The sequence below is a fragment of the Bos javanicus genome, chromosome 18 (assembly GCF_032452875.1).
Source record: "Bos javanicus breed banteng chromosome 18, ARS-OSU_banteng_1.0, whole genome shotgun sequence".
NCBI lineage: Eukaryota > Metazoa > Chordata > Mammalia > Artiodactyla > Bovidae > Bos > Bos javanicus.
The window spans coordinates 65,053,412-65,070,210 of NC_083885.1; the positions used below are offsets into that span (position 1 = coordinate 65,053,412).

The 16,799-nt window shown below is 43.9% G+C and overlaps 1 protein-coding gene across 7 annotated transcripts; it reads right to left on the reverse strand.

Moving 5' to 3' along the window:
• Window positions 1-1,792: 1,792 nt before the first annotated feature.
• LOC133229764 (zinc finger protein 776-like) lies at window positions 1,793-16,362 on the reverse strand. 7 transcript variants are annotated; one of them, XM_061386501.1, is made up of 4 exons: window positions 15,505-16,362; window positions 13,930-14,027; window positions 11,600-11,747; window positions 1,793-3,913 (listed from the first exon to the last, which is right to left on the reverse strand). In XM_061386501.1, exon 4 carries the CDS (start codon window positions 3,792-3,794, stop codon window positions 2,742-2,744), a length of 1,053 nt encoding a protein of 350 aa, XP_061242485.1. In that variant the 5' UTR covers window positions 3,795-3,913; window positions 11,600-11,747; window positions 13,930-14,027; window positions 15,505-16,362; the 3' UTR covers window positions 1,793-2,741. The 7 variants fall into 7 exon arrangements, with proteins under 7 accessions (XP_061242485.1, XP_061242483.1, XP_061242484.1 ...); XM_061386499.1 differs by lacking the exons at window positions 11,600-11,747; window positions 13,930-14,027; window positions 15,505-16,362 and adding exons at window positions 5,160-5,286; window positions 7,026-7,096; window positions 9,135-10,978; XM_061386500.1 differs by lacking the exons at window positions 11,600-11,747; window positions 13,930-14,027; window positions 15,505-16,362 and adding exons at window positions 5,160-5,286; window positions 7,026-7,096; window positions 8,808-9,127.
• Window positions 16,363-16,799: the final 437 nt, after the last annotated feature.

Here is a 16,799-nt window from a genome sequence, read left to right on the forward strand (position 1 = left end):
TATATATGGAATTTAGAAAGATGGTAACAATAACCCTGTGTACGAGACAGCAAAAGAGACACTGATGTATAGAACAGTCTTATGGACTCTGTGGGAGAGGGAGAGGGTGGGAAGATTTGGGAGAATGGCATTGAAACATGGAAAATATCATGTATGAAACGAGATGCCAGTCCAGGTTCGATGCACGATACTGGATGCTTGGGGCTGGTGCACTGGGACGACCCAGAGGGATGGTATGGGGAGGGAGGAGGGAGGAGGGTTCAGGATGGGGAACACATGTATACCTGTGGCAGATTCATTTTGATATTTGGCAAAACTAATACAATTATGTAAAGTTTAAAAATAAAATTAAAAAGATATAAAAGTAAACATTAAGACCCCAATGATATTGTCTAGAAATTACATAGGAAAAAAGCAAATCAATACTAGTTGCCTGGGACTTCTAAAATGGATGTTAGAAGGTGCATATGGGAGTGATGGATATTTGTAATAATGATGATAGTTTTGTGGATTTACACATATCAAAACTTACCAAGGTGTATATTGTAGGGATTTTCATTTCAATGCACACCAACTAAACAGCACAATTTTAATAGAAATTGGCACCACATAAAAATCTGAGTTTTTTTTTTTTTCCACAGATGGGTGGCTTGAAGGTCTTAGTTCTCTGTCCAGGGATCAAACTCAGGCTCCTGGAGGTGAGAGAGCAGAGTCCTGACTGCTAGGGAAATCCCTGAAACTGATTCTGAATCTCCTTTTGAGTACCACTCTGGCAACCACACATTAACATCATCACGTCTCCTTGTCTCATGTGAGGGAGACAATCTTCATTGTCTCCCTGTCTCCCTTGCAGTAGCAATGAAGATTGGTGAGCAATGAAAGGTGTTTCCACTTGCGCTATCCAGGAACTCTGCCTGGGTCCTAAAAAATCACATGACTGGACTACAGGATTTTCACTTGCCTTCCCCAGTATCTTGAATGTGCAGAAATGGCTCTGCGTTAACAAGGCTTCCCTTGTGGCTCAGCTGGTGGAAGAATCTGCCTGCAATGCAGAAGACCTGGGTTCGACAGATCCTCTGGAGAAGGGAACAGCTATCTACTCCAGTATTCTAGCCTGGAGAATTTCATGGACTGTATAGTCCATGGGGCTGCAAACAGTTGGATACAACTAAGCAACTTTCACCTTCACAATCTGCAGATACTATGGGATGCTAAAACCTTTAATCACTTTGACAGACTGGGACCTCTGGAGGAGAGAAACAGCTCTGTAGCTCTGAAAAATTTCTGCAAAACCCTGATTATAAACAGCCAAATTCACATTCTTGGATGCAGCTTTAGAAAAGACCCTTTCATACCTGTTTTCTAATCTCTTACTCCCTTTTAATGCCCTGATGGTTTCAGTATGAAGTATGATTCCCTGCTAATGTTTATAACCTAACACTCAGCAACACCAGCCTGCCACATTGTGGATATTATGGCACATGACTCTGCCACCTACAGAACTTCTTCCCTTGAACTATACTGGGGACAGGATATGACATCCCACGTGAGAACGAGAACAGTTTATGCTGCTCCAAAAAATCACTGGTGGCTCTCACTTGTCCTCATCTCAGGATAACTTCAGGACCCACCTAAAATTCGCACCCAGGTCTCAACATTAGTCTCAAGGAACCCTGCAGTCCACCCCAGAAGGCCTTGGACAACAATGCAAAGTAGACCCAAACTAGAGTGAACACTATTCTGTCATGATACTATTCTCAGTGAGGAATACAAAGATAGGAACACACACAAATGCAGTGGCTTAAAAAAGTTTTTATTTATTAAAAGAAAAGAGAATTGCTTAGAAAAAAGCAGTTGTCAAGCAGGGTGACTTGAAGATAGAAACATCTGTCATAAGTATGACATGACTCAATGCCAAAGAAAGTAAACCTCTGTCAGCAGCCATCAGAACCCAGAGTGCATGTGCAAGGTCAAAGCTGCTTAGTTCCTTTCCTAGGCAGTTGATAGGATCTAAGAGCATGACACCACCCAAGTGCTCAGGTTACACGTGCTTTCCTTCAGGGGACAGGAGAGCACAAAGGTCTACCTACCCTGATGACACTGAGGGGACTGACGCCCAAAAGAGGATCTGTCACTTGGCAGAAGAAACTCACAATGACCAGAAGTCTGGCAAGGCTGCTGCACAGGTTAGGAAGTAGACCTGAGCTTCTGAGAAGCTTCCAATGAACCAGGTGCCCACAGGCCATCTCCATACTAGGGCTGTGCAGATGGATGGCATTCAACTTCCAGGTGATGATTCCCGTACGGAGCCTGTTCAGTAAGATGTATTCACTAAGAACACAGCTCATTTGCTGTCTCCTCTAGTTTGAAGGCCTTTCTCAACTATGAACTTTGTGGTGACAGATGAGGTTAGACCTTCAGTGGAAACTTTCCTACACGCTCTGTATTCTTGGCTCCACCTGGGCTACGATGGTTCTGGTGCTTGCAGTAGACTTTTGACCACACACACACACACACACACACACACGTTTCCACACACACACAGACACACACACACACACAGACACACACACACACACTCACACACACACTCACACGTTTCCACACACACATATACACACACACACACTCACACACACACACACACACACACACGTTTCCACACTACTGTACTTGTGAGGCCTTTCTGTGGTGTGAAATTTTCTTTTCAGGTGCTTAAGACTTCTCCACATTCAGTGCATTTAGGTAGCTTTTCTCCAGTGTAAATTCAGGTGCTTAATGAGACTAGTTCTATCCCTAAAGCATTTCCCACATTCACTACACATATAAGGTCTTTCTTCAGTGTGGACTCTCTGGTGTTTAGTAAGAACAGACTTTTGGCTAAAACATCTCCCGCATTCACTGCATTCAAAAGTCTTTGCTCCACTGTGAATTCTCTGGTGGCCTTGAAGGTGGGCCTTTTGCCTAAATGACTTCCCACATTCACTACACTCATAAGGCCTTTCCCCACTGTGAATTCTCCTATGCATAAAAAGGCTGGAGAAGTACCTAAAGGCTTTCCCACACTCACTGCATTCATAAGGCCACTCTCCCGTGTGGACTCTCTGGTGTTGATCAAGCATGCGTTTACAGTTATAAGTTCTCCCACATTCTTCACATTCATAAGGCCTCTCTCTGGTGTGCACTCTCCAGTGCTGATCAAGTTTGGTTTTAGTACTAAATGTTTTCCCACATTCACTGCACTCATATGGTCTGGCTCCAGTGTGAATTCTCTGGTGCACAACAAGCTGGGAGTGTTGCCTAAAGAATTTTCCACATTCTCTGCACTCATAAGGCCTTTCCCCTGTGTGAATCCTTCTATGTATAGCAAGGCTGGAGCTGCATCGAAAGACTTTCCCACATTCGCCGCATTCATAAGGCTTCTCTCCGGTGTGGACTCGATGGTGCTGAGCAAGCCTGGACTTCCGGTAGAAGAGTTTCCCACATTCATTGCACTTGAAACGCTTTTCTCCATTGTGAAACTCTGCTACAAACTCCATCATTTGTGGTTTAACCTGGTGCTGGACATGGTCAGAGGTACCAGGGAAATCCTTCCTCGCCTCCTGGCACATAAAAGCCTTCTCCAATGCATGGACTGTGCAGTTCCTCATTAAGGCCTTACCCAAATCTCTTCTCATGAGTTTCTCTCCACCGTGCTGGTGGGATTTCACATCTGTCCCACACAGTGTCTGGCCAGGGTTTGTTCGCAGGACCTCGGGTCCACACAAACCACCTTCTAAGGCCAGGTTACCCATGTCCCAGGGACAGACCTTCTGGCTGGACAGGTCTGTCTTTTTGGTATTTCTCTGTGGCACTTCTACAGAAACATTCTGCTCAGAAGGTGTCTGTTCATCCTCTGCTGTATGCCAACACCCTGAAATTTAAAAAAGAAAGAAAAAAAAAAACCTGGTAGTGAACTTCATGGAGAAAAATGTAAAAAGAGGAAACCCCATCACAAACTTATATCTGACATAGAAAGAATAAACCCAACAGGAAAAACGCACTGTGGGCAGGACAGGAAAGCCCCAGTCTGCCGTACTGGGCCTCTGCAGGTCACGGAACAGTGAAGATTCACCAGGCAAACATACAAAGATGGGAGGTAGTGCACAGAAGAGCCACAATCAGACAATACACTCCTACAGGAGCAGTTTTCGCCAGGGCCTTGGCTGCTGGTGACACATGTGTGCTATGTGGAAAGCTATGTCCAGGCCCAGGATATTCTGATTGTCACTGAACAGCTGGTGTTCAGGACTATTTCAATGCTAGATGCAGGCCTCGTGACACATTAGCATAGGTGAAAAATGGAAAGCATGAGAGTGAGGATGCTGAAGAATAATGAGGAGTGGAAGACAGAGATGTGAGAGATAATCCTGGGTTGGAAGCTAGAGTAGACATCACAGAAGGAATCTGTCAGGAACTGAGGAGAAACAGAAATGAGATAATCAGCCACTGGTCGTGGACTGCAAACAGTGTTGGGGCCAGGGGAGGCTTCAAATCTGATTTCAACCTAGCCATATCATTTCCTCCCTGTGCTGCCAATCACCAGGGCCAGACCATTTTGAGCCCTTCTTCCTGTCACTAGAATCACGTCCACTTTGGGTCCTATATAACACAGATTCTCCACTCAACTCCAACTGGACAATAACATGGGACCTAGAAGATGCAAGTGCTAAGAGAAAGAAAGGACAGGTGAGTGGTCAGTACTGGCCCAGGAGTCCAAAATAATAGTACAAAGAATCTTCTATGATGGTTTAACAGAAACAGCCAAGAGTACTTCCTAAATAGGGACCACATTGGATCCCAACAATTCCTGGAACAGTGAGCCCCAGGAAATGTCAGCTGGAAGGGAAAAGACTCTGGAGCACAGAGGTGCAGAGGTCTTACAGAATCAACTTAGCAGGCAGTGGTTGAGAGGAATGGAACTCACTGAGCTGATTCAAATCATCTGACCTATAATAGCTTCACTGAGAAAATTTCAGAATAGCTGGCATGGGAGCTACTTGTAAGCATTGAGAGAGAGGTGCCCACTGTCCAGCTGTTAAGACAAACAGACTTGCCTTTGGAGAAAGGGGAAAGGCAGAAATCTGGTCAGAATGCCAGGACAGGGGTGAGGGCCTTACCCAAGGATGCAACCAGTGCGAAGTTCTCTAGCATAACATCGTGGTACAGGAGTCTCTGGACCTCATCAATGAGCCTCCATTCCTCTTGTGAAAAGTACACAGCCACGTCCTCAAAGGTCACAGGACCCTGGGATGATGGGGACAATGTGTGCATAAGCAGCCTCTTTCCCCAGGACCCCGTAAGTACCCGAAGCCCAGTCCATACTCTGGGGTCATCATCCTCCCCAGGTCCCTGATTCAGAGAGAAGTGCTTCCTTGAACACCAACTCCAACCCCCAGCAACAACACACAGGTCTAAAGACAGATGACTTCTAGGCTGTGGGCCTGGCATGCAGGACCCCTTCCCTCTCTAGCAAGACAACAGCCTGACAGTCCCCAGGGTGATCCACTCCAGACACCAGCAACTTGAACCCACCCTCCCTATTAACAGGGCCCTGGGTCAACTAGTTCAGACACCTTCCCACATACATATCACTCAGTGGACCACCTCAGACATCTGACCCCCATCATCACCACCTGGACCACAAAGTTGGCATATCTCCTGTCTCCTCATATACCCTTCTGCACATGGCAACAGAAAATCCTTGTCAATGTAACAGGTTCCCAGTATATCCCAACTCTTCACTGGGAGCTCCCCAGCCCTGTTCTGAAGGTTTCCCCACCAGCCCTTGGTCCTGACTTTATCCTCAGTCACAACACGCATATCTAGATACCCCTGGTCCAGTTACACTTCCATCCTGCACATTATGTCTTATCAACAGTTAATATCTTTGTTCATATAACACCCATTTAAAATGATGTTACATGAACATACCTGCTTAACACATCTTCAGTAAACTCATCTGACATCCTGTCACAAACTTTCCAAGTTCCACCACAAAAGCCTGGTGAGTCACAGGAGGGGAAATATGCACCAGCCTGACTTTGCTATCACTTCATCTCCATTTCTGCTTTCCTTCTGCATCAATTTCAAAGCCATTCCCCCAAAGAAACCTGACCTACTATCCGGACTTCCCCTTCCCTTCTTGCTGATGACCACTCCTCTTGTCTGTCTTGTGACAGTACCCCGTCTCCTCCTCCGTCCCCTAATGGCATCCCAAAGCCTCCCCAGCACTCTAGATCTACATGTTCAGCCATCCACTTGTCTCCTACAGTTGGAAGTCACTGGAACATCTGAGGCTCAACAGGGCTGAAACTCAATTCCTAATATTCTTACTGAAAACCACTGACTTTCCCAAATCAACTGATGACACTTCCACTCTTCCAGATGCAAATAAAAAGACTTTGGAGGCATGTGACCCCTCCACATTGGTAAATCTGGTCAGCCTCTACTTAAAAACCAAATATTTCTCCTACCTTCACATCCACCACTTTGATCCAGCTATAACCAATGCAAATCTGGAAAATTAAGATAGTCCTTTGATTATCTCCTTGTCTTCCTCTCCCCGAAGTGGTTGTGCACTCTGCAGCCAGAGGCAGCCTTTTAAAACCAAAGTCACATCACTTTTCCTTTCTATTCCAAAAATTCCATTTCCACTATCATTCTCAGAACAGAAACCCATCTTCGCATACTACCAGTCTACCCTAACTCTGGTCCCCTTGCGCTCTGTTTTTACCAGACATTAACAGAGACATACAAATTCTAAAGCACATCCACCTCAACTGCATGCTCAAGCATCTGTGTGGACTTCCCCGTGAACTTAAGACAACTTTTCACATCTCAGTCCAGTGGCTGCCCAAAATGGGAATCTCTTCAGGTTATCTCTGACCTGGACTTGTAAACCTGGGCTGAGGGTTTCTGAAGTTTCCAGGCACCAAGTCCAGGAAGAATAGCAGCAAAACACTTCTAGGACCCCTGACACTCACCAGTGAACAGTCCATAAGTGGTTCTGCTGAATGTGGAAAAAGCAGGGCAATGTAACTTTAATTTCCACCAGCTACACAGACAAAAAAGATGATTAATGAGTGAACCATTTAACATTTAAGGCAAAGACAAATACTCAAGTGAAAACGAAAGCATGTAAAAGATAAGCTATGGAGTTATGCAATAAAGTCATGTGGATATCTTGAGAAAAGGTTTTCCAAGAGTGGGACAAACAAGTGCAAAGCCTATCAGTCATGTCTGATGTGCCTGAGTAGTATCCATGAGTCTAGTAGACTGGAGCTCAATAATCCAGAGGAATGAGGTATCGGGTTGCAGATGAAATGCTGGTGAAAGCTCATATACAACTGTTACAGCTCTGTGTATGTGTGCTCAGTCACTACAGTCGTGTCTGACTCTTTGTGACCCAATGGGCTCTAGCCCTCCAGGCTCCTCTGTCCGTGGGATTCTCCAGCCAAGAATACTGGAGTCAGCTGCCATGCCCTCCTTAGGGGCCTTCCCTACTCAGAGATCAAGCCTGCGTCTCCTAGATTGCAGGCAGATTCTTCATTGCTGAGCCACCGGGGAAGCCCCTATTACAGCCGTAAGCCAGGTATTAATATATTAATATATCAAAATAAAGTATATCTGTTTCTGACACCTCCATTTGACTGCCTTCTATTTTCTCCCTTGCCAATAAAACATTTTTCATAGATTACTGCAGTTTGACCTAAATTCTGAACAGTTTATGATTCCTTTTCCAATTTTACTTTGGTAATCTTAAAAATTGTTTTAAAAAATTGGTATACACTAAGTTCTGATCTAAAATTATTAGAACATTATATAATAGAATTCAAGACTTTCAAACAGACTAATACAGAGTTACAAGAAAAAAATGAGACCAGAAAATTAGTCTGTGATAAAGGGGTTGTTGGTAGAATCTAAAACTGCTTGGCCTCCAACAGCTTGAGATAACTGGACATCATTGATGACTCTTCAAACCCAAAACAGAGAAAAAAACCTATAGGACCTGATCTTTATTCCACCCTCATTATATAAACATGGAAATATCTTCTTGAGTTCTAAACATCTTGATAGGAATTCCAAGCATTATAACATTCTATCATCACAATGATTAATTTAGTCTCCCTGAAAACAAATATTTTAACAAGATATGTTAATCATTTTCTCTTTCAATATCATCAGAGGACGATGACTTAATAGTAAAATAAGTATTACTAGCAGAGTACAATCACCAAAAAAAGCAGAAAACCTCCAAGTGGCTGTATACTGTAAAACTGTTAACTTTACGTAATGCATGAGAGTGTATGAAAATACAACTACAGGATCCATTAATAAGTACAATCATCTCATTCAAAGAATTAAGCTAAAATTAATAACATGGAGCAAAAGATCAAAAAGTGGAAACATTCATTTAAATACACACTAACATGTCCTTTATACACAACAGAACACATGGAAGGTATGGCTGGAATAGCAATGATTATAAATACAGAAAGCCGAGAGAGAAAGAGAAAAAAAGCCTTCAATAGCAGGATTTAGAGACATTTTACTCACTCACTATGCAAAGTTACAAAAAATGAAAAATTAGCGGATAGCTATGAAAAAAATGGGAAAAGTCACACCATCTTACGTAAGTGAAGAAAAACATATAATACATATATGATTTCAGCCAGAAGTTTTAAAACTGAGCAAAGGGAAACTACAGTCGTCGAATATTTTCCACACAGCTGGCAAAACTATCAAGAAAGTAAAGAGATGCTCACCTGAAGCATCAGACAACACCATAACATTTGGGAGACAGGATAATTGTTTTGGAAGGACCTCCACAGACGGCTTTTGGGTCCTACTTGTATCTCGTTTCTCGACTTGACCAGTGAATGGCTATTAATAACAGCTGCTTTTTCAACTGCAGGTGGAAGATCTCAGCAATTTTTTTCTCCCACGCAGTTTTTTCAAAATTAGAAAAACAGAGGTTTGGGGGAAAAAAATACACACACACACACAGGACACTAGTAAGAGAACACAGATAAGAACAAAAATGCCGCAGAATGCTAAGAGTTGGCGGAGGGCCCGGAGAGGGCAGCGCTTACCTGAAGCAGATCTGTCAGCACGGCCGTCCCGGCAGAGTCTGAGGGCGGTGGGGCCCGGGCACGGCGGCGCTGTCCCCGACCCAAGTCAGAGTCAGGCCAGATGGCGCCACGCAGAGCCTCAGACCCTCCTCAGAGCAGCGGGCACAGCATCTTTATCTGGGGACCTTTAAGACCCAAACTTCCCCAGCGACTCCCAGATCCCGCCGGAAGACCCGCCCGGACGCCGTCCTCCACAACGGAAGTGCCTCAGTCCTGCGCTTTCAGTTGACCCAGTGACCCCGACGCACCGCGCCTTGCATTCCGGGTAATGTAGTTAACATCGCTCTAGGGCGCTGCAAGGGGCGGTGCTACCGAAGTCGGAAAATTCAGCCTCACTCTCTGGGTAACCAGTAAGCAGTTCCCTAAGGCTCAGAATACTGGTGGGGTTCACCCTTCTTAAAGGGGACGCACCCAGATTTCCTTGGAACACACTACTTAAAGGGGACAGACATAGATTTCCGTGGAATGTAGTCTGTACTGATCAGAGGGAGGAACCCAGATATTGGGACTTCCCTGGTGGCCCAGTGGTAAAGAATCTGCCTTGCAGTGCAGGGGAAACTGGGGTTGGATTCTTGGTCCTGGAAGATTCCACACGCGGAGGGGCAACTAAGTCCATGGTCTACGAAGTCCACATGCCACTACTAAGACCGGAGGCAGTCAAAAAAAAAAAAAAAAAGAGAGAGAGAGAGGAACCCAGACACAGTATTTCCCATGTCTCCCCAACCTAAAACGCAAATGGGCACGCGATACCAGGTTGTCACTCAGACACAAAGTGCATCTAACAAACTGTATCTTATTGCTCTACCAACACCTGTATGCTGCAGCTTTAGATTCATGCTTTAGATTTATGAGTGTCACTGTGTTTGGCCATGGTCAAGGAAGCAGAGAGTAAAGACAGAGCCATAGCAAGCAAGACAGAGGAGGGGTGAGGGGTAACCAGAAGCAAGCAGGCCACGTGCTGTGTCTCTGGTAGCCTCGGAAGAAATGTAAACCAAGTGACACTGTCCAATCGACACATATTTCTTACTTCACATTTTGATGTGTATTCAGTACTTTTCCAGCAGCTAAGATCTACCTGTTTGAAAAGTGACTTCCTGCGTGCTATTTTCTCCCCAGACAGTGACTGTATAGTCTCAGTCCTAGTTTATTTCCAAAGGGGGCAACTGGAGCCTGAGATAAAGGATTGGATTACAAGATCCTCTTTCCTGGCTGGGGACAATATAATTTCACCAGCAAGTGCAGTAAAAAATGCAAGAAGAGTTGAAAATATTCGTGAAGTGTTATAACTGCTGAAACCAATCATTATTTAATTACTCAGTTAGTGGTCAAAATCACTTTTCACCATGTGAATGTTTAGATCTCAGCGAGGTCCCTAGACACAATAACTTTTGAGAAGTGAGGGAATGAAGCAGAGCTCACAGTTACCTAGGAAACTCTGCTAACCTGTGATTATAGTTTTGTAACATGTGATCTATTATTAATGTATTAAAAAAATTTTTAAGTACACCTTGAAGGGCTATGACAACAGAGCAAATAGCTTTTCCAGAATACTTAAAAACAAAGTATCTATAGCATCATATTTACTCCCTCTTGAAAAAAAAAAAGATATTAATTATCTGTCCCATTACAAGTACTATTTTGGCTGCATGGCACACATCAAGGGCCACAGAGTCAAAGACTAAAGCCTTCATGAGGCTATCATTCAGGTTAAAGGCAATGGACAGTAAGAATTAATGACAACATAGTCAATTACATAATACTTTTATGTACTGAGCATTAACCAAAATTTCAGAAATGAAGACCTAATTGAACTCAACAAGCATTTATTGAGGGCTTGTTAGGACAGCAGCCCAGGAGACAGAGATGCCAGAAGCACTTAAATTGTTTGACCTTGAACTGAAAAATGGAGAAAGCTTATAATGGCAAAAAATAAAGGCCCGAGTTGGTTCCATAAGTTATTTGCCAAGAATTAAAATTGGAGCTGGCAACAATCAACAGTGCTTCTGTTTATTGATTGATGGCTTCGCTGAGTCTTCATTGCTCTGTGTGGGCTTTCTCCAGGTGTGGAAAGTGGGGGCTATTCCAGCTGTGGAGTGCAGGCTTCTCACTGCAGTGGCTCTCTTGAAGAGCGTGAGCTCTAGGGCATGGGCTCAGCAGTGGTGGCTTATGTGTTTAGTTGCCCTGAAGCTTATGTGTTTAGTTGCAATCTTCCTGGAGCAAGGAGCAAACCTGTGTCCCCTTCATTGGCAGCCAGATTCTTAACCACTGGACCACCAGGGAAGTCAAGGGTACTTGTAAAGCAAAGACTGGTTTGGGTCTGAAATGGCTGTACAGTTACAAGGGAGAATGTTGAAACTGCAAAGTTGCAGCTAGCAGATATTTTAAACAGTCTAGTGTGTTACTGAACTGAACCTGTTTGCACTCACCTACTTCCTTCTGATTGGTTGGCTTTAAGTTAACAAGGCAATGCTTCAAGAATCTTCATCAGCAACCTTCTGGTTCCAGGAAAGCTCAGGCCAGTGTGCTTGTGATCAGCATGTAGTCATCATCCTCAACCTGGGTACAGGTTTCTTTCTGCAAAACACCACAAGGACATGCATTAGATTATTGTTTACATCCCTTTGGGAAGCAGTAGACTTCCTCTGATTGCTTTATCACTGACTTATTGTTCAATGTGTCATAACTTTTTTTACTTGACTGCTTTTCCTTTTTTCTGGACTCTTAGAATCTCTGCTTAGGAACTGCTTAAGACTGCTCTTTGCAACCAGGGAACGTCTAGGAAACTGGAGCCTTTCTCTACAAACAACAAATGAGGCTGGGTGGGAGCAGGGTGTCCCTGCTGGTCCAGTGATTAGGTAATTAGGACTCCAAGCTTTCACTGTTGTGGGTGTAGGTTCAGTCTCTAGTCAGGGAACTAAGATCCTACAAGTTATGTGGTGTCAGGGAAAAAAAAAAAAAGAAAAATGAAGGACAAAGATGGACGTGGGCTGGCCACCAAGTCGGTTCTCACCAAATGGTTCTCAACACGCATGTGGCTACTGGTGACTAGTGAGCGCTGTGCTGAGCATTGCTGACGGATGTAGACACACCTGATTCTCAAGAGCAATGCCTCGCTTCAAGGACTGTAAGGATATGTACAGACTTCATAACATCTAACATAGAGGTCAAAAGTGAAACACCGTAAAGGGAGCAAGGAAACAGCACATGTGACCAGTGAAAGCTGCGCAGGCATCACTGGAGTGTAGCAACAAGAAGAAAAATGGGGAAAAAATGATTTGTGTCCAGTGGTCAAAGCATCAGGACAGGCACCCAGCTCTGTCATCACAACTTTGCTAGCAACCTCTCAACAACATCACGTACTTTTAAGCACCTCCTGCCACCTATACAGTGATGTCCACACCATCACGCACCCAGGGTCCTTACTGCTCCACTGATGTGGCACCTGAAGGAGGTCAGTCCTATGTGAAGGACAGAAAAAGGAGGGGCCAGCAAACATAGCAAGAGATCAAACACAGGGCATCCAGCATTCTAAAATTCTGAGAACTTAAGAACATGAAATTGAGAATGTGGCAGATCCCAATTAGGTACAGGACTCAATAATGTCAACATTTTGGAAAAAATTTTAAAAGGACATACTTAGAGATTAAAGGTAATTATTCAACAAGTAATGTTTATGGCAGCAATGAAATTAAAAGACGCTTACTCCTTGGAAGGAAAGTTATGACCAACCTAGACAGCATATTTGGCACCCCACTCCAGTACTCTTGCCTGGAAAATTCCATGGACAGGGGAGCCTGGTAGGCTGCAGTCCATGGGATCGCGAAGAGTCAGACATGACTGAGCGGCTTCCCATTCACTTTTCACTTTCATGCATTGGAGAAGGAAATGGCCACCCACTCCAGTGTTCTTGCCTGGAGAATCCCAAGGATGGGGGAGCCTGATGGGCTGCCGTCTACGGGGTCGCAAAGAGTCGGACACGACTGAAGTGACTTAGCAGTTAGACAGCATATTAAAAAGCACAGACATTACTTTGCCAACAAAGGTCCATGTAGTCAAGGCTATGGTTTTTCCAGTGGTCATGTATGGATGTGAGACTTGGACTATAAACAAAGCTGAGAGCTGAAGAATTGATGTTTCTGAATTGTGGTGTTGGAGAAGACTCTTGAGAGTCTCTTGGACTGCAAGGAGATCCAAACAGTCCATCCTAAAGGAGATCAGTCCTGGGTGTTTATTGGAAGGACTGATGTTGAAGCTGAAACTCCAATACTATGGCCACCTGATGCGAAGAGCTGACTCATTGGGAAAGACCCTGATGCTGGGAAAGATTGAGGGCAGGAGGAGAAGGGCACGACAGAGGATGATGGTTGGATGGTATCATCGACTCGATGGACATGGGTTTCGGTGGACTCTGGCAGTTGGTGATGGACAGGAAGGCCTGGTGTGCTGTGGTTCATGGGGTCGCAAAGAGTCGGACATGACTGAACAACGGAACTGAATGTTTTGCATCATGACTGCAATGAATATACTTTAAAATAAACACGTTTTTAAAAGACTCAGACCCAAAGTGGCAGGCTGATTAATATCCCCAGAGACAACTGGGTCCTCATCCCTGAACCTCGTTAACTGTTACCTTACATGGTCAGAGACTTTGCCAGTGCCATTAGGGATTTTGAGATGAGATTGGCCTAAAGTTCATGTTTGCCCTGGGGGTGTACTCACAGGTCTTCTCATAAAAGACAAGCAGAGGGAGACGTACTCTGCAGAGGAAGGCGATCTGATGACTGAAATGCTGCACTGCTGCTCTTTGAAGATGAAAGAAGTGGTCTTGAGTCAACAAACACAAGGAATGCAGCTCTGGAATTTGGAAAAGGCAAGGATGGCGTTTCTGATCACTAGAGCCTCTATAGAGACCATGCCCCTACCAACACCTTGACTTCACCCCTGTGAAAGTGACTTAAGATTTCTGACTCCAGAACAATGAAATAATTAAACAGATGCTGTCTGAAACCATCAACTTTGAGCTTATTCATTACAACTCCTTTCCTACAACGGAATACGATTTAGTAATGTAAATTACAGGTTGCTCCTGCCATTCTGAAGCACAGCTTTCCTAGAAAATGTTTCATCAACTGAGATGCCATAAAGCAGGAGTATACCCTTCTTTCTCAAAGTTCTGATTCACCACTTCAGTTTTATGGAAGAACCTCCATTCATACAGTGTAATGGCTTTTTTTATAAAAGTAACTAAAATCCTTTCCAGGTTTCTTTCGATTTTGTGAAAATAAGTACCAACATAAGTCTTTTGAGACAGGACAAGGCTAGGTGTTCTATGTGAAAATGACCCATAATGTGAGAATATGAATGAACAATACCCAAGAAATTATCAGTAATGGTGGAAAATTGCAAATTGGTTCACTGGGCATCAAACAGGGCCCTTCTCATTTTTGTTATGTTTGAAAAATATCTATTCCAGAAAGGATTTTCACGTTTGTATTTTATAGTTAAAAGGGGGACAACTCTCAAATGGCATGAGAAAACTTTTGGCTTGAGAAGTATAAGCATTGGAAAAATTTTATCAAAGCCTGCACTGCTAAAATGTTTTACATCAATTATCCTTAAGAAAGCTCTTTAAAAACAGAATTATGTTCTGGAATGCCCAAGACCACCCTCAGATTCCATAGGACTCACGGAACTCATGGAAGCTGTTTAATTAAGGCCTATGGCTTATTACAGTGAAGGATACAGATAAAAATCAGCCAAGAAAGATGGCACAATAGAACAGAGTCCAAGAGAGATCACATTGCCAGCTTCCAGTTGCCCCCTGCCACTCCACTTCAGTCTGACATTGACATATGGCAATGCACATCTAGTATTGCTAACAGGGAACGCCATGCAAGCCTAGGTGTTGTCCAGGTTTTCTGAGTGTCTGTCACACAGACAAGGGGCACCTGTGTCACTGACTTGTTACTCTCTAGCTTCTCCAAATGTCAAACTGGTATTGAGAGCCTCAGCCTCCCAGTATCCCAGTACAGTATTAACATAAACTTCTCAGCCCAGCACAAGGCCCCAGGTAAACAAAGACACTCTTATTGAGCCAAATATGTCAAGTGCTTCGAGGTTATCTTCCAGGAGTTGGGCAAGTCAGTGCCAGACATTTCTTTGGAATGAAGAGGTTGCACAACTCAGGCCTGTATGTCTTCCTTTACGCAGGCCAAGTGAAAATATTCAAAACTCATGCCATTCCTATTTTACTGCATTTTAACATTATCTGAGTTCTCAAGGTTAAAGTCACCTGATAATGGAAATAGAGTACAAAGGTGTGCTACTGCACCTGTCTTCCCACGTCCACATCGGGTGGCCTTGAAACATGCCCCAAGGGTGAACAGAAGCTGACAAACAGCAAATTCTTGGGCTTGTATTACAGAACTACAGAAAAGAAAACAGCATGTTAAAACCCTCCTGCCTGTAAACTGCCTTCACTGATTAAGCTTGCTCTGGGGACCTCCCATCCCTTTCTTTAGTTGTACACAAGTTTCCCATGGCCAAAGTGCTATCACAAGAGGTGACACCTTAACATACCCTAGAGGTGACACCTCTGACATATGGGTCACTATAGTAAAGGAATCTCAAGTTCCTGGGAACCTGGATCAACTCTTCTCTTGAGCAGGCTACAAATGATCAAAACTACCAACCCCTAAAACTGGGCCTGCCCAGGTGTCTGATGAGTAACTTTTTGACATCAGATGGCTAAAATTCCATGCTCAGATCATGCAAAGTGCCTACTTATGAACATGCATCTGTGACGGAGCATGTAATGCACACGCCAGTTAACTCACCTTTTCTCTGATTGCTTGTCCCCACACCTAAGAGCAGGCTGCCTCTTTATCCCCTAAATATCACAAGCACCTCACCTCCGAGAAGGTGGTGGTTCTGAAACTTGTCCTTCTGTGTCCTCATGTGGCTGTCTTGTGAAAGAAAATTCCCCCCAGCAAACCTCGGCATCTCAGCGTTTAGCTTGCTGCACCTCTGGTTCAGTAGCAACCACACACACACAGCATGAAACTGCCCACAGTTGGAAGCCTCGTGCCAGGAAATTGGCAAACACAACAAGGAAAGGTCAGTTGCCTTTTTTATGAACTGTCTAGGCCTAAAGTAATAGAAGTATGTTCATAATGAGGAATATACACACACACACACACACAAAAGGAATATACATGGTGAATAATGTTGTCAGTACAAATATTTATGCCACTCAGCAAAGTCAGTCACTGAAAGAAAGTCAAGTTCCCACATATTTATCATATTCTCAGTCACTAATAAGAAAACAGACATTATGTCAAAGAAGACATACACCTGCCAATAAATACAAAAATGGTCAACATCATGAATCAGCAGGGAAATGAAATCAGATCATAGGGAGATACATCTCCACAGTTTTCAAAGAGGTATATTTAAAATACTGACCATACCAACCAAGTACTGGTGAGGAATACAGGGGAACTGAATACTACTGAAGGGAATGCAAGTGGGTACAGTCATTATTTTAGAATATGAAGCTGGACGTTCATATAAAGGGTTTTATGTATGATGACAGTAAGCTAATCTGTGACAAGCAAACTAGAAACC